Genomic DNA, 25,129 nt, shown 5'->3' on the forward strand with positions numbered 1-25,129 from the left:
CTGATGTATGTTTCAATTTCTGGCGCAGTGGCAGCCCAAAAAATGCGCCAAGTTCATTTTGAGGCTTGCCCCTCTTAATATTTTTGGTCCATCTTTTTACTCCAATGTATTTTAATTTAAAACGGGCATATAACACCTCGATCTTCAGTAAATTTTCCCCTTTGAATTTCTTCATGTTTTTGCATTCTTCTGGGAATACGTTTACTCAAAGCTAAGCAAGTCTGTGCTAGATTAACAGCCATTGTTTTTTGTGTTCTCCCATTGTGTATTCATGATGATGTTTATTTATTTGAAGGGGTGGAGCGAGAATGACTCATGTTGATCCGGATGGTACCTTTTAATAACACCTATGATGCCAACGCGATTGAGTGAAATGTCATGGCATGTGTTCCGCCCCTGGCATTTTACTTGCTTCAACACATAAGTAAAATGAGCAAAAAAGGGGAAAAAAAACTTGAAAAGAAGCAATTACTGTAACATCGAAACTTTGCATTTTAAATAGGTTCTTAGATGGAGCTATAAGCTGTGCAAAACAACCATCCTAGCATGCTCTGTGTTAATTGATATTCTCAGCAGGGATGTAACTATATAGGGAGTAGTGAACGCATTAGCGCTTGGGCCCTAGATTTTAGAGGGCCAAATGCTCTTTTGCCACAAAAAGGCACAACAGTTCTATAACTAGCTCATAGTATTTAGGGAAATCTGTTACTAACTTTGTTTGGGGCCCAAGAGCTTCAGGTTGTACCTTTTTAATTTTAGATATGTTCAAGTCAAAACCTGAAACTTGGAGACGGTGGTAGGGGATAAAGTTAATGGTAGGATGATAATCTAGTGATGAAGTTGAGATGTTGGAGAGAGGTTTGGTGAAGGCCTCCAAAATAGCCAAACATGATCATCTAGACTCTAGTGTTTTTAAAACCACTGAGTAACCTAGAGTAGACCTCTGCAGAGGTATAACCCAAACTAGATGGTTGCAGAGGCTATTTTATGGGTAGGGATAAAAAGAAATAAAAAAGCGGTATTTAGGAAGAAGGCCATGCAAGCCACCCCTCAGCTGTAACACTAGTATGGAGAATGTAGCCAAATGTCATTATATGGCCATATTAATCTATAGGATAATGGTGAGCAGTGAAATCTATGGAGACCTAGGATTTGTTCTTGTATGTGCACTACTACAAGCCATAGCTTCAATAGCTGAGTTAATGACAAAGTCTATGATGCATATACCCCATACATTTTATGTTCTTTTTTGACAACTATTTTTGTTAGAAATGGGTACATAATAGGAGGTTCTGCATGCTAGCACCCCCAATGACCAACTAAAATCTGTGGAGAACCCAGGAGCAAGTATGAAATGTCAAAGCTGCAGTGACACAGGTGAAATGAAGCCAAACTGTCCATGTAATGGATGGATGTGCTCTGGCCACTAATCGTTCATTCTAACTGCTCACCAATCAAAGTACTAATGACCACTTGTCCGTGAGTAAGAGAGTTATATGCTTCGCCCCTGATCACATGATGGTAACGCCATCACAAGTCCTTTATCGAGTGAGTTATATGCTCCGCCTCTGATCACATGACGGCGACCTCATCACAGGTCCTTCATCCCAGCCACGATTTCACCCCAGCGAGCAGCTGAATCACCAGAACTCTGAGCCCCGCCCCTGATCACATGACGGTCAAGATATTGAAGGACCTGTGATGACGTCACCAGCTCCAACCACCACTCTAGGTCCTTCAGTGAGTTACATGTAATGAAGTCATTCACTAAATTATAAGTGGCACATTGCGCCACCAGAAACACTGGTCCTATAATTTACTAATAATTACTAGTCCCTTCAAATTAATAGAGGTCCTGAATAAGGGACTCCCCTCTAACTCCCAGTTCTCCAATACAGTACAGTATTTGAAAATGTGACAGCCCTTTAGTATGGCTTTGTGGTATATTACTTTCTGGGTTTGACCCATATATTTAGTTCATATAGCATTAGATAGTATTTAGCTACTGTCCATTTTTAATATCTATTACTTTGGTTTGGAAGATGTAGGATACTGAGTCAGAAGAGCAATAATTTTCTATTATACATGATGCTGAATGCAGCAGAATACAAGCTGATATTGTTGTAATATCAAATTTTGTGAATTGGTTTGCTCAAAGGACAGCTGGAAGAGATGGCTTGTGTGTCTCATGTTTGTTTGATTATTATCAGATTTCCATATATTAGGTTTATTGGCCCGTCTGTCAAAGATCAGAAAGTTTATTAACCTTGGTGAGAATGTACACTGCGTCAAAAGGGAAGGTGACCACCTATAGCAACAACCTTAGTCTGTCTGTCTGCTACACTGTGCACATTGCCTGTGACCTACAACTTATGCATGTGCATCTGGTTCTAAATGGTGGAATATGGCTGCGTTTTAGAATTATGTCAAGACTGAGGCCCCGAGGATTCCTTCAAATCATAGTTCGATCACTGTAGTGATAAGTTCTGTTCAGGTATTGGAGCCATAATATAAGCATTAATATGTGGCTGCATTACAGGTGAATCCAATCCTAGGCCAGATTCACATGAGTGTACTTGTACACGCAATTCGCAGTGAATAGGACCCATTGACTTCAATGGGTTCATTCACAAGCACATATTTTGCATGCACAATTCCATTGCTCAAAAAAATACACAGCATTTCTATTTTCTTGTGCAGAAAAAATAGCCTCATTAGTTCATTTCAATGTACAGGAACGTGGCTGCGGGTTTTTTGTGTGCGCAAAAAGTTCCAGCTACACAGAATAAGTGCATGTCTACTCTTGCATATTTATACACGCATCATCAATAAGGAATAATGTGTTTGTTTGTTTTTCTGAAATAACCTTTTAAGCAAATGACCTGTTCCAAAGTCTGGTTCAGATGGAGTTTCCTTCTGTTGGAGCTGTTGACACCAGGTGTGGCAGGAACCTGATATTGTGTCCAAACCATAGGCCAAAAGAGGATTTTGTGGTTGGGACCAGGAACTACGTTAATCCTGGGTGTCCATGCTGGTAAAATTGATTTGCAACTCGTAGGTTAGTTCTACACACTAGCCAAAAAAGGAATCTGCCATTGCCACAGAGTCGTGATCTCGAACCTGATGCTCGCTGGGCACAGACTGAGAGTTGTAGTTTTGCAAGAGCTGGAGAGCCCAGGTGGGAGAACACAGCCTTATTATATTCAGATCCATAATGACTCATTATATTGGCTTGTTGTTCTGATTCTTGACATTTATATAATGTCATTTTAGCGAAAAGTAGAATTTTCAGAAATGTCCTAGAGGCACAAGTATAGTGCTGGAACCCAGACCAATTACACTGATTAAAGGGGTTGTCCCGCGCCGAAACGGGTTTTTTTTTTTATTCAATAGGCCCCCTGTTCGGCGCGAGACAAACCCAATGCATGTGTTAAAAAAAACAAAAACGTTTAGTACTTACCCGAATCCCCGCGCTGCGGCGACTTCTTCCTTACCTTACTAAGATGGCCGCCGGGATCTTCACCCACGATGCACCGCGGGTCTTCTCCCTTGGTGCACCGTGGGCTCTGTGCGGTCCATTGCCGATTCCAGCCTCCTGATTGGCTGGAATCGGCACACGTGACGGGGCGGAGCTACGAGGACCAGCTCTCCGGCACGAGCGGCCCCATTCACCAGGGAGAAGACCAGACTGCGCAAGTGCATCTAATCGGGCGATTAGACGCTGAAATTAGACGGCACCATGGCGACGGGGATGCTAGCAACGGAGCAGGTAAGTGAATAACTTCTGTATGGCTCATAATTAATGCTCGATGTATATTACAAAGTGCATTAATATGGCCATACAGAAGTGCTGAACCCCACTTGCTTTCGTGGGACAACCCCTTTAAGTTTAAGCTTAAATTGAATGCATTTAGCCTATCTGATACAGATTTCCGTTTGTCCACCAGAGTTTGCCATGTCTGACTGGTCCAACAGATTACAAGACGATCTGCCAGTGGGCCCAGCTTCTAAAACAAAAATGGGCCCTATAGGTCCAGCAGAAGGCAGCTCTGCTTAGAGTTGACTTACCATGTTTCCCCAGAAATAAGACCCTGTCTTTTATATCAATTTTTGCCCCAAAAGAGGCACTGGGTCTTATTTTCGGGGGATCTCTTATTATACTTACCTAGCAGCCTCGGTTGATGTCCACCTGCCGCTCCCCGGTGCTCCGGCAGGCTTCCTGCAGTCCTCGGATGCTCACAGAAGATGACTTCCTGGTTACAGGATTCATAAATCCCACCTCCAGGAAGTGATGGCTCTGATTAGTTCTCGAGTGCTGCTCAGCCAACCAATGCAGCACTCAATGAACCAATGCAATGGCTGTGATTGGTTCTGAAGCGCTGTTCAGCCAATCACACCCATCGCATGGTTCATCGAGCTCTGCACTTATTAGTTCTCAAGCGCTGCTCAGCCAATCACAGCCATCACTTCCTGGGGGTAGGGTTTCTGAATCCTGTTTCCAGGAAGCGATCTTCTGTGGGCGGCCGAGGACTGCAGGAAGCCTGCCGGAGCTCTGGGGAGTAGAAGGAGGGACATGGACTGAACCTGCTAGGAAAAGTATTGCTTTTTTAATGTAATGTAGCTCGGGCTTATTTTCTGAGTAGGGCTTATATTTCAAGCCTTCCCAAAAATCCCCCCAAATCAGGATAGGGTATATTCGGGGTATGTCTTATTTTGGGGGAAATGGGGTAGGAGAAAATCATTTGCCACTAGGGTCAATTTCTTGAGTTGATTCTCAAATATAATATACCTTATTGATCACACGTTCTACGTGTGCAATGATAACTTTTAATTGCATCATAATGTTTTCTGTTATCTTGTATTGAACAGAATTGGTAGGCCATAACAGCACACCACACAGTGGTCTACACAGAATGTCATTTCTGGTTGGCCTTAGAGGTTTTTTAAAAGGCATAGTGAAGAAATTTGTGATTGAACTTCATATGTCAATTTTAATCTGAAGCCGGCTGGAGAAAGATGTGCCAAATGTGTTAAGAAGCAGAAGCCTCTTAATACATTTGGCACAACTTAAGCATCCGTTCACCACAAACTGAAAACTAGACAAGCTATGAGCTGGTGTAGGTTTCTGCTATAATTTTAACCAATTTCTATATCTGTCTCCTGGCGGGTCCAGACACAATCTATAAAGGTGACAAGAGGCATAAAAAAGGCTAAAAAGTTGCATATTGCAAACGATGAATTTTTGTACCCTTTTAACAAGCTGCTCCTTTTATGTAAGCTCATCTTAATAATACTATAGAACCCTGTTAAAATAATATTGAAGGCTTTCAGCTGTTGTACCAGCCTGCCATCACCCTGCAGGCATAACAATTATTGCAGAAATCCCTGGGATTAATGATATCACCACAGCCACTGTACCCTGCCCTTTGTATATGTTCCAGTACATTACAGCAGTCGGTTGTAATTTGCATCATTGCCCTGACAAGACCAGTGATGTCATCAGCAAGATGTAGAAACGGGAATGTGCAGCCAAGAATTCATAAAGGTTAACCACTAAATGCAAGCAGTGTCTGGAATTCCGGTGTTGCTACATGCTTTGGTAACCAATCTCTAATGAAAGGTCATTAACAGAACTAAATTTAGAGTGAATTTCTATTGATTTGAACTAAGGTAAATTTGTAGGTCCTTGAAACGTCCTTCTACCTTGAGTGATCTAAAATCTATGATGGATGATGCTCTAAAACGGTATAATTGATGTTGATGGTTCGTTAGAATGACAGCAAATGTACCCCATTCGAGGGGTTTTCTGGGAAAGTGCATTGATGGCTTATCCTATAGAAGACTTCAACGTGTGAGCAGTTGAGTTCCGACTGATCTCGATCAGCAGAGTAAAAGGGCCATTGCGCTTGGCCTGGATAAATATTAAAGGGGACGATTTTCCTTTCTTCTACAGATGAGGGTCCTAGGGCATAGGCCATCACAATGTATTACCAGAAAATCCCTTCAAAGAAGACTTGTTATCACTGTTGGAATATCCGTTTTAGGAAACTTCTGTATACTTCTTAAAATAACAATTCTGGTATATTGTGGAATATTGTTTTCTAGCGAGTGTTGATAGTGTCAGACTGTGTAGGGCAATGGTAACACCTAGTCATCAATTTACAGGGATTTAAGTATTTATATAGATATGTCAAGGAAATATTCTTTAAGGAGTTATATAATCGTCCATAGGTGCAGTTTAAGGTGCCCATACGGATTAGACTAGTTGATGAAAATGGACAATTTCAACCAAAACTATTGTTCCTCTGGGTGGAATTTTAATGATGATCAATTATTTTAGTTGACAATTGACGATATACAGTTCATGCTTGGAAACAAGAATGAAAAGGTATTTCATTCTTATGAAAGACTGTTCCAGACAGACCTTCATTGGTTGAACATGTGTATCTAGTTGGGACAACTGTGATGACCAATATGGACTAAAATATGTGTGATCGTCTGGTTGCACAGATGGAGCCATTCGTAAAATGATTGTTCAACTATCAGCCTACTTCTAACTAATATGTATGGTCACCAGAAAAATGTACTGTTTAAAGTCCACCCATGTGCAGTTACAGAAATGAAATCTTTCACCCCCTTTGAGTTTCTACACAAGATCGGGTCTGTAGAATGTGGATCAGCACCTTTTTGTTTGATCTGCACTCATTCTCTTGGAATAATAGGATTAAGCTATTCATTCCTTAATAGAAATATTTCTTGGCTGCAGCACTAAACAGCCTGGATGAGATTCACTAAATGTGATGTTCTAGAAGTCTTAAGTTTGCAGAATGTATATATTCATTCTATGTTGTCAGAGCTCAGCAGACAATGAACTATAGATTTGTGTTCTTAGTCCCGCAGTGTGGATAAACAGCACGCCGTCATAAACTATGACAGTGAAAAGGACGAGCATCGTGTGAAGGACCTCGGGAGCCTGAATGGAGTAAGTTCATAATTTACATGCTAAAGTCATGAGCATCGAATATACTATAACCTAAAGATAAAATAGATTTAAATGTTGTCCCATGAGAGTAAGGCTGCCTGTCCATGGGTGTTGCAGTATCCCGCGGCGGATCTTCACTGTGAGCCTATCTGACAGATAGGCTGACAGTGGAGAATCGCAATGATTCTTCGCTCTTGGATAGGGGGCCGGCGCCTTCCATAGCAACACTATGGAAAGCTTCAGACAGACTGATTCGCTGGCGATTTACCGTCTTTGTGTCTAAGTGTGCCCATCTTTCAAATTTCTGCTGAGCGATAGTTTTCAGTTCTGCTTGAAAACCCTGGTTCAGCTGGAACAGTTGATAAGCAGGACTGCACACTGTGTTCTGCCAGCAGGAATCTGATAACAGCTGATAACATTGTTACAGCTGTTCTCAGCCCTGCTGGCAGAACAGCTGATAAGCAGGACTGCACAGTGTCTGCTGTCCATGGTGCTGAATTCTCCAAGGGGAGCCTGTGGCTGAACAATACAGCTAATTACAAAGCTCAGACATCCTGCTGATTTCTGTAACAGCTCCCAGCAGCTCATTTGCATGCAAATGAAGTTGATAAGTACTAATAGCAATTAGTGCCTACTAGTACTTTTATGCAAAACGATCGCTGATCTTTCAATCTTTTGAAAGATGTGTGTGTAAATGGACCTTTAAATTATCACCTATCAACAAAATGGCAGATAACTTTCTGATAGTCCACAAATGGAGTGAAATAAATGGAGTACACATGACTACCAATGAGACTACGGAAATTAGCTGATGGCTTGTACTCTGTTATCTGTCAGTCCCACTGAAATGCATGGAGTGGTAGTGCACACATGTGACTACAGCCTATTCAGTCTGGATCCCCTATTCCAGTGATCAGTGGAGGTCCCAGCGCTTGGACCCCTGCTGGCTCACGAGATAACTTATAGCCTATCCTGTCGATAGGGATAACTATCTTTTGTGAGACATCGCCCTTTTAAAGCTAAACTGAATTCTAAACCAGAAAATTCAGTTCTGACTTGAGCCTAAGCATGGTCTCCCAGTCCTTTTACACCCATTTCTGATGTCACACTGAAATAGATGTTCCAAAACACAGCAGGAGGAATTATTTATGCATTGGACAGAGCGTCCTGACATCACTCTGTACATGCCGCTAGGTTGTTAGAATCAACACAAAACTTGGCAGGAGAATTCTAAAGTTTACACAATGGTATGATTTTGGAGAACATGCAGCATTTTGATTGCTTGTTTGTTTTTATGCTTTTTTTGAGACAGATGAGCATAAACAGCAATTCTGAAATTTTTTTGGATTTTTGAAAATGTATGTTTAAATGTCATTCATAATGAGATATAAATGGCGTAATATCTTTATACGAACCTGGCACTACTTACTATTTCATTATGCATGTTTATTCTTTTTTTTTTTTCATTAAATTAGGGATTGTTAATGTTGTGTTTTTGTTTTTTTTCTGGAGGCCTTGATCAGTTCTCTGGCTACCATGGCAACCCACTGGCAGCCACATTACGGCATGCCAAAGGGGGACAAAGGGAACCCCTTCCTTATGTCAACCATTTTTATGTTGTCGTTATTGACCATGGCATGTAAGGGGTTACACATCTGGGATCAGAGGTTTCTCCATTCACAGCTGTTAGAGCAGGAGCCTGGCTGTCAGTAGATAATCAAACCAAGCTCTTCTCAACACTTGACTCTCATGCAGTCTTAAACTAAAGTCTTAAACTAGGGCTTTCAGTGACCACTGAAAAAAGACACATGACTAGTCACTAAGTGGTCGAACATACCTGAAGTAAACCTCTATGTATCCTAAGATAATAGGAGCAAAAACTCCCACAGATTTAAATGACATGAATTAAAAACCCCTTCCCAAATTGTGCTTACATGTTTTAAACATAGTTATTATTTATGCTATTAATAAGAACCCCGTTCATGCCATTTAAATAAAGGGCTGTTTTCATACTAGATTCCACGAGCGTTCCAAAGTTTTTCCTTCTAGTGCCGTTGATGGTGTTCCTTAACCTAACCATGCACCCAGTGGAGAGAGTGTCTATGCGATAAGCTGGTTACCTGATGTGTATATCCATATTTATATATAATATGGACAAAGTAAATTGACTAAGTGGTCCTTTTCTGTAATCAGTCGTCTGTTTATAATGTTTTTAATAGCAACTGAACTTCATTAAAGTGAATGGGGCTGAGCTGCAAAACCAAGCACAAACTTTGGACAAATGTGGTGCTGTTTTGGGAGAAATTGGCCATGTTTTTTTCTTATAATCCTATTTTTAACCACTCCACAAGTGCGTAAACTCTAGAGTAACCGAGATAACCACAGCTAAAATTAGCTAGTTTGCTGTTCAGTAGTTGAAACCCCATCACATTCATAGAATTATGTACACAATGCCCTTGATAAAGCAGAGAGTGATCCCTATTCTTAAACTAGATTCTGGCTTGGAGATCTGGTACACATATATACAAACGGGAAATCATGTAAATAAAAATAGCAACTTTAATCTGCATTTTGTAATAGAAAAGCTATTGTGGGCTTGTTGGTGTCTGACTATGCCTACTGTAACTACTAGAACAGCTGCATGACACACAGCGGAAAGCTGGTGATACTCATCAGCAGTACTAAAGTGCTCTGTACTTAATGTTTTTAAGGGAACACTTCAAGCAAAACTAATAATGTAAAATTGACTCCATACATTGAGTGACCCCCCCCCCCCCCCCGATTTTGCCCAACCGTCATAAAATAAACGTAAACAATTGTTCGCGATGGCCAATGGTAGATTTACGTTTGCTGAAGATGTGATTGGCCACACTGGAAAAGTTCGGCCAATGCATGTATATGGTATGATCAGCCAAGTCTGTCTGATCGTTTTGCATTTTGCATGTTCCCAGGGAGGCAGTTCTGAGTACCACAATCCCACAACGGATTATCTACACCATAGATGATCATTACATGGTTGAATGGCGGGCTTTTTTTGTTTTTATTTTATAGAATTGATTTTTTTTTTTTTTTTTTTTTTTTTTTTTTAGTATCTGTATATCCCCTTTAAGATCAAAATGGCTTGTTACTGTCGTCTTGTGTTACATATTAATGCAAATGAGACCATTTGATATATTGTATGTCCTTTGTATCTCCATTACATAACTACTAGGTTCTCAACTTGTGGTACATATACTCCCATGGGTACTTGCCATTTTTTAAGGAGTACTTGCACTTCCCTTATGCGGTTCTTTAAATTAACAGCATAGTGTGAAGTTGTATATGGATAGTTTACAGTATATGGATTATTTTGAATTATTCATTAATCATGACACTTCTTCCTTTTCTCCACAGACATTTGTGAATGATGTAAGGATACCGGACCAGAAATACATAACCCTTAAACTCAATGATGTTATCCGCTTTGGCTACGATATCCTTTGTAATTCTTGCACTAACGGCTGGGTTTATGGCTCAGTTCTTTCTGTTGGCAGAAAGCAAAGACACACTAAGGTTACAGGAAAGCAGATTAGAGACTCTACAGCCATGTGACGCAGGAGAATTTCTGAGCGCTTTCATGATTTCTGTAGGACCTCTAAGAGAATGTATTAGGATCAGCAGTAAGCCTAGTGATAACATCTTAAAGGCAAAATGAACTTAAAAGGGGCCGTACAAGCTTAACCTGCTTGATGACATATACTCGGTAGGTAAGCAAGACATTTGGAACAGATGGAAGGGAGTATAACTTCTGGATCAGGCTACATGGGGTTTGTTTGTAGTCTGCAACCATGGAGAGACACAGGTCTGCACAGGAGCTGTAGACACAGAATGGTAGGAGATTTTTAATCTAAATTATATTGTATTTGCAAAGTTTTTTTGTTTTTTTTCATATATATATGCCTCAGGGCTAATGCACGCCGATCTATTTTACCAACCTTTCTCGTTTACTTGGTAATATGGCACCCATAGAAATCTATGAGCCCATACTCTACCTCAATGGTCCTTTGATTATAGTAGAGAGGTATTCCCCATATAAAATTTGGTTTCTATGGGAGAATACAGTGCCACATGGAGGCACAATACAGAGGCACATGGACCATAATGTAGAACTGTTGGGGGACTATATGTTGCCATACTGGCTCTGTGCACATGGCTTTAACTTGTGCATAAGGCGTCAGTGCACTTTAACCTGTAGTACTACTAAAGCTTGACAGCAGGTTCTTCTAGATCTCATAGGCATTGATTTACAAATCTGTATATGAACTCTACAAAAGAGAAAGAAAATCCCTGAACAGTCAGAATGCAGATCACTTTATGGCAGCTATTCCATTAATTGTAGTACCCCTTAAAATCTGCTGCCCAACTGCATGTGGTGGAGATAGAGAAGCAGCTATAGTATCTAAGACAATGCAATCCGGTGGACTCGCTGCCTCGATTAAAGAAAGGGAGCTTGATCCAGCCTTCCAGTGTCTTCAGGCATTTAATATGTTCATACACAGTTTCTTGTAGCTGGGGTGTTGGCCATACGTCATTAATGAATGAATTCTGGTGTTGACGGCTTTTCCTTATCTATATGTATACATTTTAATATGTATGTCTTGGAACAAATTCAGCATAAGGTCCCGGAGGAGGCATTAAAGGTTGGTAATTACATAATTAATTTCAGTATGAAAATACAAAAATCTAAAAACTAATTATATCAGCTGATTGTATATAATAAAACTAGTGATGTAACCTGTGCACCTGGGTGGTTAGGACACCAACGCATACTGTTTGGGTGAAGAACTGTTATTAGGAAAGACCCGTTCTCTGTATTGCTCACACCACATGCTATAGACTGACTGTCTGTAATCCCAAGAAAACCACTTTTGAATGTTCACTATCTATAAGATTATGCAAAGATCCCTTTTTGTCTTCTGGTGTGCCAGTCTAATTGATTAAAAAGGCAAAAACTATGGGACAACAGATTAGGGTTTGTGTTCACTGTTGGCTTGTAAGAATCTGTTGTCCCATAGTTTTTGCCTTTTTATTGCAGTTTTTAATCATGACAGTGGGTTTGCTTTATTACTTTTATAGAAAGGGTTTATGGAGGTTGTAGAAATCAGAGAAACATTGCTGATTTCTTTCAAACGCAATGCCATATATTTCTATAGGTTGTGTCTCTTTGTATTGCATTTCAGTTCCATTGAGGGAATGGAGCTGAGTTACAATACCATATACAACCCATGGACAGGTGTGGTGCTGTTTCTGGGAGAAGACAGCCATGCTTTTTTAACTCTATACAATTCCATATTTTTCTATCTTCTGACATCAATACAAAAATATCAAAAGGTGGTATCAGATCGGGAGGCTCATGAGGATTCTTAGAAATATGGGACCATACTTTGTGCCCCTAAGCCTCATAGCTTGTACATTTCTGTATCTTCGAGTTATGTCAGGCTTTCCAGTGAGTGCAATTGCTCTTGATCAGTGGTGGCCACAGCACTTGGGTCCCTGCTAATGCTAACTTTTGACATGTTCCTATGAAGATGGGAAAAGTACAGTATAAACATAATTGCACTTAAGGGCCATTTACCCATAACGATTGTTGCACAAAACCAAAATGCGCGATAATTGTTACGTCTAACTGCAAAGCCATCGTTTACTATTTTGTTTTGTTTTTTTGTTTGTCACTCACTTGCAACCAGCATCATGACTGGTTCACTTACTTCTTGCTGCGTATAAATGCTTCCCGCTCAGTGTTTCACATAGAATGTGAAGTGCTGAGCGAGAAATCGGCTATACTCAGCGGTGATCTGCCTGTCTAAATATTCTGTAAAAGTGTGAACAACTAATGGTGACATCACCGGCTCTGCAGATAGTTCATAAGGTAAGAGGCAGCATCAATGGCAGATTTTTGCATAAAAAGGAACTTTAATCCATTATGGTTCCAATAGCATACATAAATAGAATTCACAGCAGTACAGCGGCGGCGACGTTTCTATCCATGTCGGACCTTTCTCAAGCCTATGCTTTGTGATCACCGGCTCTGCAGATCGTTTAGCCGACAGTCGTCTTGTGTAAATGGGGCATCATCCTTTAAAGAGATATCCCAGGACTGATGGCATCTTGACGATAAGTAATCAATGTTCATCAGTCTAAATCCACCACCACTCCCTCCCCTTTCCTCCGAACCCCAGCTGATCTGCATGATAAAGAAGCTTTGGAACTTGATGAATGAGAATGAAGTACAGTACCTGTCACAGCCGCCCATACAGATGAGGCAATGGACTTGTGCAAACAAAGAAGGGGTTGCAGTTCTCACTGGAGTGTTGCAGCTCCTTCATTCTGCTGATCAATAGTGGCTCTGGGTGTTGACCTCCTGTTGTAAAAATAGGCCCATCAGTATTTAGGTCCAGGCAAACCCCTGTAATTGTGAGATCTAGATGAAACCATAAATGAATTTATTGTTGTTGCAAAGACAGTTCTGCTAAAGGCAATTAATAAATCCTTCACTTATATGATCTCTTTATCTCCAGCACGAAAAATACACCAGCCAACTTCAAATGAATTTGAAGACATCAGTAGCATCAAGGCCGGAGCAAGTCAAGGATCAACCAACGCAAGTGGATTCAGTGTCAGGGAAGCAAGAAAAGTCTGACAAGAAAGTACCTAGTGGTACGTCTGTGTGGTTGAAGCACCTAACCTCTAACCCCTAATGCACATATAATTAATGCCACTTATTGACCAATAAGGTTTCATTGCCTGCTGGGGGGATACATGCTAAATGTGCAATCTGAGCATCTGAACAGTGGCATAGTATATAAGGGACCATTTCTATGGCTCACTATTTAGTGACTTGTTGGAGACACTTGCGTGTCGCAGGATATTAAAGGCAGCCGAAATACAGTCCTAAGCTCTCGCTCACGACCTAAAGGTTGCAGGGACAATCCCCGCTTGGTGCAGGTAGCCGGCTCAAGGTTGACTCAGCCTTCCGAGGTTGGTAAAATGAGTACCCAGCTTGTTTTTGCTGGGTGGGTAAAATTATAACTGGCAACCCCTGCCCCCCCCCCCCCACTTCCCCGCAAAAACAGTCTGCCAAGAAAACATCACCCTAGGAATCAGTCAGGACTGTGTGCTTGCACCAGGGGGCTTTACCTTTACCCTGGAGACATAAGAGGGTGCTCTGTGATGAGCCACTGGAAAGCAAACGGCCTATTCTTGTAAGGGGTCTATTGATGTCTCTGTCCAGACCTAGCGATCTATATACCAATTCCCTAGTGAAAACAGTAGATGGTCCTGCCAAATAATGTTGGAAAAGTGTGCCTGTAAGCCCTAATGCAGACCATAGAGAAACCAGTGGAAATGAATTCTGGCCTTAGTGACCCTTTTAAGGTTCTACACAAAACTATAGAAGGTATTCTGATCCTGATGTGTAAACATGTGTCTCTTAAAATCTTTATCCTTCATTGTGCCTTTCCCAGTGTGAATGTAAAAAAAAAATATATATATATTATTTTTTTTGGAAACTACGTACAGATAATAGAAAAATTCAGGTTAGCAACCCTGAGAGTGAGGAGGAGCTGAACTGTCCCAATTCCCTAATATAAGCGGTGTGATACTGTCTTGTCTGCCTGTAGCTTTACAATATTTCATTAAAGGGGCTGTAACAACATGTAACAATATTTTTATCACCTATAAAGTTTAATCGGTGGTGATCTGACTGCTAAGAATTCCACCGATCCTGAGAATGGGGGTCCCATCTCTTCGTTCCTCCTCACTGCAGGCTCTCTCCCTCCCATCGCAGTGTGGAGGAGATTGAATGGAGCTATTGCCGCGCATGTACAGTGCTGCGTCATTCCCTTTTTTTTTTTTTTTTTTTTTATGGGACTGCCGTAGATATTGGAGCACAAGCGCTCAGCTATTTCCTTCAGCCTCATTAAAACTAATGGAGTGGTGGCCATATATTCCAAGCCATCGCTCTATTCAGTCTGATATTACTGTTGATGGGAGAAGTATCCCTGACAAGAAAAAGGGGACCCCGGACCTATGGATAGGTGATAAAAGTGTATCTTGGTACAACCCTCATTAATATCTTGCTGTCTAATGAGTTGACAGCTACCACTGTCCAAGTCTACACAACATAAGCTGAAATGTGGGAAAAAAAGGAGCCTTCTTTTTTGCTAATCCTGTATAACCGTTTTATCTTTTTTTGGAATTGCAGCGTTCTGCACACTTGCATATAACAGGCTACACTTTAGCATTTCATGGAATGCTCTGCATTTTTAAGCAACTTGGATACATGTATCTGGTGAAGGTCGTTGACCAGATACTTTATGCCCAGGATGACCTCAGTATTTCTCAAGCCTCTTCTGTGCATTTCTTTAACCCTAGGACAAACAAGTGATGTCTGTGTTACTTGTGTTTGGATTACCCTTTAGTATGGGTATTGTATTGTGCAATATCTGCAAGATGACACTATTGTGTAGGTACCAGGCGTGGTCACCGTTTGGAAATGGTCTGTTATGTGCACTACATATCCTTCAGTCTAGGCTTTCAGAGAATAATGGATTGCCTTGATATTATAACCACGGTTGAATTTTGAGGTATGGCCAAGCAACATGGTTGGGGGGCATTATTAGTTGCAATTAAAAATGAATCAACCCCTCCTTCATTGCAAATTAGTTCTTTTTGCCAAGTTTACAAACTTTTAGCTGTTTGCAAATACAATAAAGCATGAACAATTTAAATAGCTCATCGCAACTAATATAACAAGTAGTTTCTCCAAAATCAAATGCCACTTTTAATGACTAATGCAGTCTCAAAATTATTGAAATCCTTCATGACCAGCATCTTTAGTACTTAACACCCTTTTGCTATTTTGACCGGCTAGAAACATGATGCCAGACACCAGCTTCTGACAGCGTTCTTTGAGGAATCTTGGGCCATTCCTCATCGGGCAATGGCCTTCTGTGCACCACTATTCTTGGGTGGTCCAAAAAGTTAATGGGGTTTTCCAGGCAGCTCTGGCTGTCAGTGCTGGGCTACATTGGGGTTGGAGCAGAAGCTACTGCTCTGACCCCCATGTAGTGGCCGGTTTTGTAATTACAATTGCAGCTCTTGTCGAAATCCATTCTATATGAGCTGCGCCTGCAATTACGAATACCTGACACTATGCAGGGGTCTCTGCAGCAACTTCTACTCCCTGGTGAAGCCCGGAACTAACAGATGTCGCTACCTGGAAAATCCTTTAGGAGTTCATTATCTTGCACAGTAATTTTGATTGCAAATGTATTTTGGCAGAGGCATCTATTCCACCATCATTAACATAACCTGAAAACTTTCTGTCCTTAGAACCTTCAATCTATCGCACACCACTATATGGTCAGCCATCTTGGTGGGGAGATGATGATGCTAATAACCATGAAAAACACGAAGGTAGGAGGCCCGAAGATCACTATTCAGGTAAAGCATGCCTCAATGCATTTTCATGAAGTGTACCTGATATCCATTCATAGGGAAGGCAGCTTATCCATAGGTGGAGTCCTTATTGAGACTACCCAGTCTATGGAAATCTGGAAGCTCTCTGAGGCACTATTTGCCTCACGGCTCAACAGCTGCACTGCAGCACTGGCAGTATATGTCCTGAGCTGCTTCCATACTTGTTTTTAATAATTCCTTTTGCCTCAATGACCACAGTCTTGTTACCTTGCTTTATATTTTTTGCATTGGGTCGAAGTGGTAGCTGCTCTCTCTCCGCACCCTCTATGGTTCTATAGCAGAAAACTTATTCACAAGCTCGATCATGTTGAAGGGGATTTCCAATTCTTACTACATGTGAGAAGATTACCTCAGTCCATCAATAAAATGCATGGGAATTAGTAACGTTTGGCAAATACATATTCTGCTGAAAGTTTTTCTCTGCTTAACAGGAACCTGTCATCAACTGTAAGCACCATAAACTTAGTTATGGTGCTTATAATTTAGGTCATGTGGAGTCTGGGGAGACTCTTTTTCATACTTGCCCCATCCCCTATTTCTGCGATGCGCCCCTGTGAAATCAATGTGTGCACAGCAGCCAACTATTTGCAGAAGTCTGTACATGCACTCGCCCATAGAGATGAATGGGAGTGGGCACGCAAAACCTTCTGAAAAGAGTCAGGCTGGTGTGTGCAGGCTGCGTAAGGTAGGAGACACCATAGATATGGGAGACCAGGTGACCATGAAAATTGGCTACCCAGACTCCATGTCGCCTAAACTATAAGCACCAATTGATCTATGGTGGAGATCCTCACTAAAAGCCCATTTAGACACAACGATTATTGCTCAAAAGATGTCTTTTGAGCGATAATCGTTTCCATTTACAGCGCAAGGTGATTTACTCAAACGTTGAGCAATCACTTTGTGCTCCAAGCAGGGGATGCAGAAGACAAGCGGGGCCATTTTCTCTTCTGCATCCAGCTGTTCCCCTGCTTGGAGCGCCTGGCTGTTATACAGCTCAGCGCTCTGAGCATGGAATGCAGAAGACAAGCAGGACCGCTTGTCTTCTGCATCCAGCTTTTCCTGCTCAGAGCGCCTTGCTGTTATACAGCTGAGCGCTCCGAGTGGGGGCTGTAGAAGATAAGCGGGGCCGCTTGTCTTGTGAAACCAGCTGTTATACAGCCGAGCGCTCCCAGCGGGATATGAGAAACGCAGCTGGACAGTTGTGTTCTTCATACCCAGCCTGTGTTCAGGGAGAGGGATACAGCTGAAACAATAGTATCAGCTGTATCCCACTGTGAATTTCTGATAAGGCTCATCGTTGTTTTTCAGCATGCTGAAAGACAACGATGAGTAATGGCTTAACGAAAACTGCATGATGTCAGTGCAGTCACACACAACGATTATTACTCAAAAGACATCTTTTGAACGAATTTTGAGCGATAATCATTGTGTCTAAATGGGCCTTAACTGACCCCACAGATGTGCTTAAGTGAACTAAAAGGGTTGTGTAAGTTTAACATAAAAAATTTAAACATCTGGTCATGCCTCAAAATAGCAAAAGAAGTTATACTTGCCTCTTTTATTCTTAGGAGAAAGTGTACTGGCTCCACACGATCTCTGTCTCTGCCGCCAGCGGAAGTCAGGTGACTGCTACCTGCCAATCACTGCTCTTTCTCCTGGCATCCGTGCTCGCATACTGGGTGCAATGATACCAGCAGTTAGAAGTGGTATGTTGTAGCCTCTTATTAGCACAAGTCAGTTGACTGCTACCTACCTTCAGCAGAAACCAGAATCGCCTCGGTAGCCAGTACACTGTTCCCCTAGGGTAGAAGAGAGGCGAGTATAGTTTTCTTTGTTGTTTTGAGGCATAGTCAGATGTCTTTGTTTTATTTCATTTTTTTTCCACTGTGACAACCCCCTATTAAAAGGTATTGTATGAGATGAAGAAGAAATTTTGTTTTACTTTTAGCCAGAAACCACACCACTCTCGTCCATGGGCCCTACTTGGTATTGAAGGTCAGCTCCATTCGGGCTGAGCTGCAATGGCAGACACAGTGCTTTGTTTACAGTGTTGCTGTTTTTGGAGAAAAAAAAGCAGGTCCTTTAGTCTATACCACTCCTTGTAACAAAGGGAGACCTTAGTGATTGACCTGATAGTCCTTCTTGCTCTTGTGAAATATGACTAGCCGCATGTCAGTAACTACTTGCCATGATGCCCTATTTTCCTTCCTACAAAGGGTCTGCATCAGCAGTATATAGTAGACAGTCTTTCATGCAGTAGGTGTCCTTTTAACAAAGATGAAGGTTGTCAATTTCTAATTTTTATCGAATAAAGACTACTTCTTTTAATAATAGCTGCCCAATGATCAGCTGATCCATGATGAGGCTCCTGGAGCAAGCGTTATGACTAGTGGAAGGTTAATCTGGCCATATCTTTCCATATGTAGTATTACATATTGACAATACAAATGAATGGCCGGCTGCGTAATACATGGACAATCTGACTCATAGAGTAGGTTCCCCGCATGTAGTAGAAAATTGTCTTCATGAGACAACCCCTTTGACTTCCCCATAGACAATAGATTTCTCTGGAATACCCCTTGCAATCTTATGTATATGGGGACTACCATGCAGTTCACTGAGGTTTGTTATGGAAAGGGATGGGGTCGCCCAACTTGTGCATTACATCTCTACTGTTTTTCCCTCCACATACATTTTGCTCACTATTTAGACAGCTGTGCAGGTTAATAGGAGAATTGTGGCTAAATGTTGGTTCACATAATGGCCATCTACTGTCTAGCTTTACATTTAATGTACTGAATCAGCTTGGTGTAAATTGTAATGTACAGCCTCCTATTTTTCATGCAGTGTTGCTAGGCAGTATTGCCTTTTGTTCTGTGAAATTTGCTTTGTAAAGCTCCGTTTATCTTTCTCCCATTTAGTACGGGTGACTAGGAAGTGAATCCAATAAACAAAAGCTTTATAGTCTGCAAGTAACATGAACTCTCAATTATTCACTTACTTATTTTATAGGGCGGATTACTACTGTTTGTTCCCATTGACTACAGGACATAAAGTAATTGAGATAGTAATGCCTTTTAATGAACATCTTGGACAATAACCTTAACAACTTCAGTACTTTCATGTCAAATTAACGTTAAAGGAAGTTGTGAAGTATCAGACATAAAAATAATTATTATTTTTAGAGGCGTAACTTAAAGCTTCTGAGCTTCAATGCAAAATATGTTACACAGTCCTCAAATTAGAACCTCATTTATAGTGCTGGCCTAACCATATTCGGTATATAGCTCTTTTAGGCCCCTCAGGCCCAGAGCACAGGTGTAGCTTGACTAGCAGCTAAACCCTGCCCCCCAGGTTGTCTAAGTTGTTTGGCCAGAAGCATAGCCATAGGGGGTTGCAAAGTTAACAGTTGCGTGCTACATCTGGGTGTTCAAGGGGGCCCAAAGGCTCCTCTGCCACATAAGGCACATTATAGTACTGATAGTAGGCCATGTTTAAGATTTTGTATTTGGGTCCCTGGGGCGCCAAGTTACGCCCTTTTGTGGAATTAAAAATCGATTATAGGACAGCGCTTCTGAACTGGGAACACTTCATAGAAACAATCGAAACCAAACAAGATATAGGAGGGCTCACCCTAATATAGGCAGCCCAACTAAAAACGTGGGTCGCCACACCTGTGATCCTCGATAACTAACTTGAATTGAAGGAGCACAAACACATTTCTTTATATGCTTCTCATAGTTTTGAAGTGTAGGTCAGGTGTCCCATAACATGAGATCTTGTATATATTTTAGTGAAGACTTGTGCACATAGCCATATTTTGACGCCTTTTTGTTCAGAGTTGTCATAGGGCCACTGTAGAAATGTGTGAGCCCTTTACACTACTTCCATGTGCCTTCAATTTCATATAGAGGCTTTCAGAGTTTCAGCAAACCCTGAATGTATGGAGATTTTTTCTTCTACTATAGGAGCCGTACCAGATACGTGCACTGTTTCTTTAAGCTAATCCTAGACTTATGATGCATTTCGACTTCTATAGTCTAGCACAGGGGTGTCAAACTCATTTTCACCGGGGGCCACATCAGGTTTTTGGTGAACTTCAAAGGGCCGATTGTAAGACAGTACAGTAAGGGCTCGTTCACACCAGCGTATTTGCGTACATAATATGCAGAGAACAGAAGCCATTCATGTCAATGATTTCATTCACATGATGTATATTCTCACACAGCATGACCTATTTTGTTTCAAACTACGCACCCGGATAGGCCATTGAAGTGAATGGGCCGCGCAAATACGTGGTGAATGCGCAGGAAGCCTATGTATTCAATGCATATTTGCGCACCATCTCAGGGGCCCATCTGCGTTCTTTTCTGCGTGCCCAAATACGCAGGCATAAGCGATTTTCGATTGCGCAAATACGTAGCGTATTTGTGCGACCGAAATGCAATTACGCCCGTGTGAACGAGCCCTAATAGTGACCCCCATAGTGGTCGCAGTAGTAATAGTGACTCTGATAGTGGCCTCAGTAAAAATAGTGACCCCTATAGTGGTCGCAGTAATAATAGTGACTCTCATAGTTGCTCTAGTAAAAATATTGACCCCCACAGTGGACCAGTTAGTAATAGCGATCCCCACAGTGGCCCCAGTAGTAATAGCGACCCCTACAGTAATATTACCCCCTCCCAGCAGCAATATTACCCACTCCCAGCAACAATATTAACCCCCCCACACAGCAACATTAACCCCCACCAGCAATATTAACCCCCTCCCAGCAACAGTATTAACCCCCTCCCAGCAACAGTATTAACCCCCACCCACCCAGCAGCAATATTAACACCCCCCTCCTCCCCTTCCCAACCCGGCAGCAATATTAACCCCCTCCCAGCAACAATATTAACCCCCTCCCAGCAGCAATATTAACCCCCCCCCCCCAGCAATATTACCACCCCACCCGACCCCCGCAGCAATATTAACCCCCTGCCAGCAACAATATTAACCCCCTCCCAGCAGCAATATTAACCCCCCCCCCAGCAATATTACCACCCCACCCGACCCCCGCAGCAATATTAACCCCCTGCCAGCAACAATATTAACCCCCTGCCAGCAACAATATTAACCCCCTCCCAGCAGCAATATTAACCCCCCCCCCAGCAATATTACCACCCCACCCGACCCCCGCAGCAATATTAACCCCCTGCCAGCAACAATATTAACCCCCTCCCAGCAGCAATATTAACCCCCACCAGCAATATTACCACCCCACCCGACCCCCGCAGCAATATTAACCCCCTGCCAGCAACAATTTAAACCCCCTCCCCCCCCCAACACACCAGCAATATTAACTCCCTCAGCCCCGGCAGCAATCAGCATTATTAACCTTCTCTCAGCAATAACAATATTAACCCTCACCCCCCAGCAGCAATATTAACTTCCCCCTTCCCCAGCCATATGCTTACCTACTCCTTGCTGTCAGCACCGTTCCTCCTCGGATCTTGCTGAGCCCGGGTGGCATATGAACTTTTCCCACAAGACTTCTGCACTATTGAGCAATTCCAGCAACCTGATTGGTTGTTTGGTTCTCTGGGTTGGCTGATTCCCCAATCAGATTGCTGGAATTGCTGACAAGTGCAGAAGTCTTGTGGAAAAAGTTCATATGCGTCCGGGTGTGCACTGACATCAGTGAGCAGCACGGCACGCTTCCTCCCTGAGTCCTCTCCTGCGGAACTGAAGAGCAGGGGACTCAGGGGAGAAGGGATCAGCGCTGTCAGTGTGATTACCAGCGGGGAGCTGCGGCACCCCAGCTGGTAATCACTACAGTGGTGAGCGGCCGTCGGCACGCCGCGGGCCACATAACACAAGGCAGCGGGCCGGATTCGGCCCGCGGGCCTTGTGTTTGACACATGTGGTCTAGCAGTATGATATTCCTTGGCATATAAGGAAATGGTATCAGAAATGCTTTGGATTTGTAGCATATTAAGTTATAGAATTAATATTTAATTACATATCATTCCTTTTCCATTCTGTTTTAGATCGGCCAAAAGAAATGTCTCAACATGAAGAAGAAATTAATGGCAACATGGGGTACAGAGATTCTGCGGACCAATCACTCTACTCATTCCGAAGAGAACCCAGCTACTTTGAAATTCCTACTAAAGACTTTCAGCAACCAACCAAATCTCCAGAGGCCCAAGTCCATGAAATCCCTACTAAAGACACAGATACTGCTACACCCCCAGTGATGCAGAGCCATGCCTCTTTCACCATAGAGTTTGATGACTGTAGGCCTGGTAGAATAAAGATTAAGGACCATGTCACTAAGTTCTCATTGAGGCAAAGAAAGACGGGAGGAAAGGACACTGCTCCAAATGAAATGATATCTGTTGAAAATAAAGTAGCTGACTGGCTGGTTCAAAACGACCCAAGTTTAATAAGAAGGCCATCTCCTGTGGAAGATGTCTACAGTACAAAAAGTGACCTTCCCATCCACAATAGAACTCTTAAAGGTAAGCCAGTAAATTGGAATGACATGATTGTAAAGGTACCCACCTAGATTAGATAAAAGTTGGCTGAACCTATTAATTTTAACAGGATTGACCAACTGTCTACTATGTATGAAATGGTGTCCAGCCAACACCTAAAGTGCACAGTTGAAGGTCATTTGGGGAGAGTTCTCGTTTTGTTATGTATTTAGTTTTTCTATGCATTTTGATATTTAAAGTTAGTCTTTCCTAGATTTTTCTTCATCCATCGACACAGATTAATTTCACTTTCCTAGCACTGTATCTAAATACTCTGTTGATAGAAGAGTTCCTTGTTGGTACCCCCCAGCACTCTGTACCTGGAACACATGCCCTCCAATCACTCACTATTGGATAATATTTGCATTTAACATAATGACAAATTTATGAGCTCATGTGGCTTGATCATTTAGCTCTGCCTCTCTCGCTGGTGTATGACTGAGGGGTTCCAAGCAGCAACCAGCAGGCTTTCAGCCCTAAAGATTTCCCGTAGCAATCAGCATGGGAAAACATGTTATTACACTTGGTGGCAAATAAAGCATATTATTTGCAAAGTTCAACTATAAAATGTTAAGTCTTCGAGAATTCATTATATGATGATTTCTATTCATTAGGTAACCGGCATGAAGATGGCACTCAAAGCGATTCAGAAGATCCAGCAGTACCTGTTCCAGAGAAGGAAATAGCACAGCCAGATCAGGGCAAGCTTCAACGACAGATAAAAAGGGAACCTGAGGAACTGCTTCACAGTCAGCAAGCATTCGTTATAGAATTCTTCGATGATGATGCGCCTCGAAAAAAGAGGTCTCAGTCCTTCACACATAGTGCAAATGCTTCACAAAATGAAGCTGAACCTGCCAACAAAGTAAAAAATGACAAAAAGAAAGGTGTTTTAACTGCTGAGAAGTTGACTACCAATGGGACAACAGCAGCTCCTCCAGTTCCAAAACCAGCAGTAAATGCTGCTTTTCCTCAAAGGTCCAATTCTTTTAGGAGAGAAAAGACTGAGGAGCGAATAAGTACTACTAGCCCAGTTGTAGCAAAGCCTCCAGTTAAGAGTTTTGGTAGCATTGGGAAGAAATCAAAGTTTGCTCAGGAATTTGTTGCTGAGTATTTGCGGGAACAAGCGGAGATCTTAAAAGACACAATAGAGAAACCTACAACATTGCCGTTATCAACTGTAATCACACCACCAGTCAGCCAACAAGTACAATCCTCCATAATGGGACCTTTAGCTCCACGACCTACAACACCACCATCTGAATGTAGACCAGTGAGGGTAAAGAAGACTGAAGAGGAGGACAGCCTAAGTGATGCTGGGACATATACTATTGAAACAGAGAATCAAGATAAAGAAGTCGAAGAAGCTAGGAAAATGATAGACCAGGTAAATGTGAAGGTTGACTTTTTTCCCTTAGAAGAACACAGGACAAGACTGTTAAAGATCTGTACAGACTTATATTTTCAAATGAAAATTTATGATATTCTGTTATGAGGTCTGTCATCGTAATTTAAATATCAATTGCATGTTGTTATAAAACTTTCTATATGTCATATTGACCGGTTCACTTTCTCAAACTAGTCTTGCCTTTCTCCTCTCGTTTCTCCCAAACCCTCCTAAACATTGTCTACCTATTGGAGACCTCAATTGCTAGACAAGGGGTTGCTTCTCAGAGGAATGAGAGGAGAAAACCAGTAGTAGTCTGATCACCCGAAAAGCTTATCAGATAGTTTGCAGGACACCTGCATTCAGTGTGCATGGTGGAAAAATGCAATTTCGATAGTATGGCAGTGGTATGAAGCAGAAAAGGTATGTTTACGCTGGTAGTCTTTCACCAACCTGGCGTTTGAATTGGTTTATGTGCTTAAATTGTAATGACAGTTTTCCTTTAAATAGGTATTCTGGAGCATTTTTAAGTTTTGCTGTGGATGATTAGTGGGGACCCACGACTCAGATCCCTGCCGATTCTGCTTTCTAGTGCCACTGTCACTATGAGCAGTAAAGCAAGTTGGATTGGGAGCTGCACATGCAATACCAACCCGCATTGTTGCGCTATAGTTGGCGCTTTCTGTTTTCCCTGCTGATCAGGAATCGGCAGATCAAGAG

General features: G+C 42.0%; 1 protein-coding gene across 5 annotated transcripts in view; it reads left to right on the forward strand.

Annotated features, from left to right (window-relative positions):
* Window positions 1-25,129, forward strand: part of CEP170B (centrosomal protein 170B) — a 79,632-nt gene that overhangs the window by 24,851 nt on the left and 29,652 nt on the right. For 4 of the 5 annotated variants that reach the window (XM_066608158.1, XM_066608160.1, XM_066608161.1 and 1 more), the window contains exons 3-9: window positions 6,893-6,982; window positions 10,376-10,454; window positions 11,603-11,661; window positions 13,540-13,678; window positions 16,355-16,465; window positions 22,534-23,007; window positions 23,637-24,409. In XM_066608158.1, the coding sequence (XP_066464255.1) occupies window positions 6,893-6,982; window positions 10,376-10,454; window positions 11,603-11,661; window positions 13,540-13,678; window positions 16,355-16,465; window positions 22,534-23,007; window positions 23,637-24,409 (1,725 nt within the window). The remainder of the gene's footprint in view (window positions 1-6,892; window positions 6,983-10,375; window positions 10,455-11,602; window positions 11,662-13,539; window positions 13,679-16,354; window positions 16,466-22,533; window positions 23,008-23,636; window positions 24,410-25,129) is intronic. The other variant, XM_066608159.1, reaches the window with a different exon arrangement.

Source organism: Eleutherodactylus coqui, chromosome 6, assembly GCF_035609145.1.
Source record: "Eleutherodactylus coqui strain aEleCoq1 chromosome 6, aEleCoq1.hap1, whole genome shotgun sequence".
NCBI classification, from domain to species: domain Eukaryota; kingdom Metazoa; phylum Chordata; class Amphibia; order Anura; family Eleutherodactylidae; genus Eleutherodactylus; species Eleutherodactylus coqui.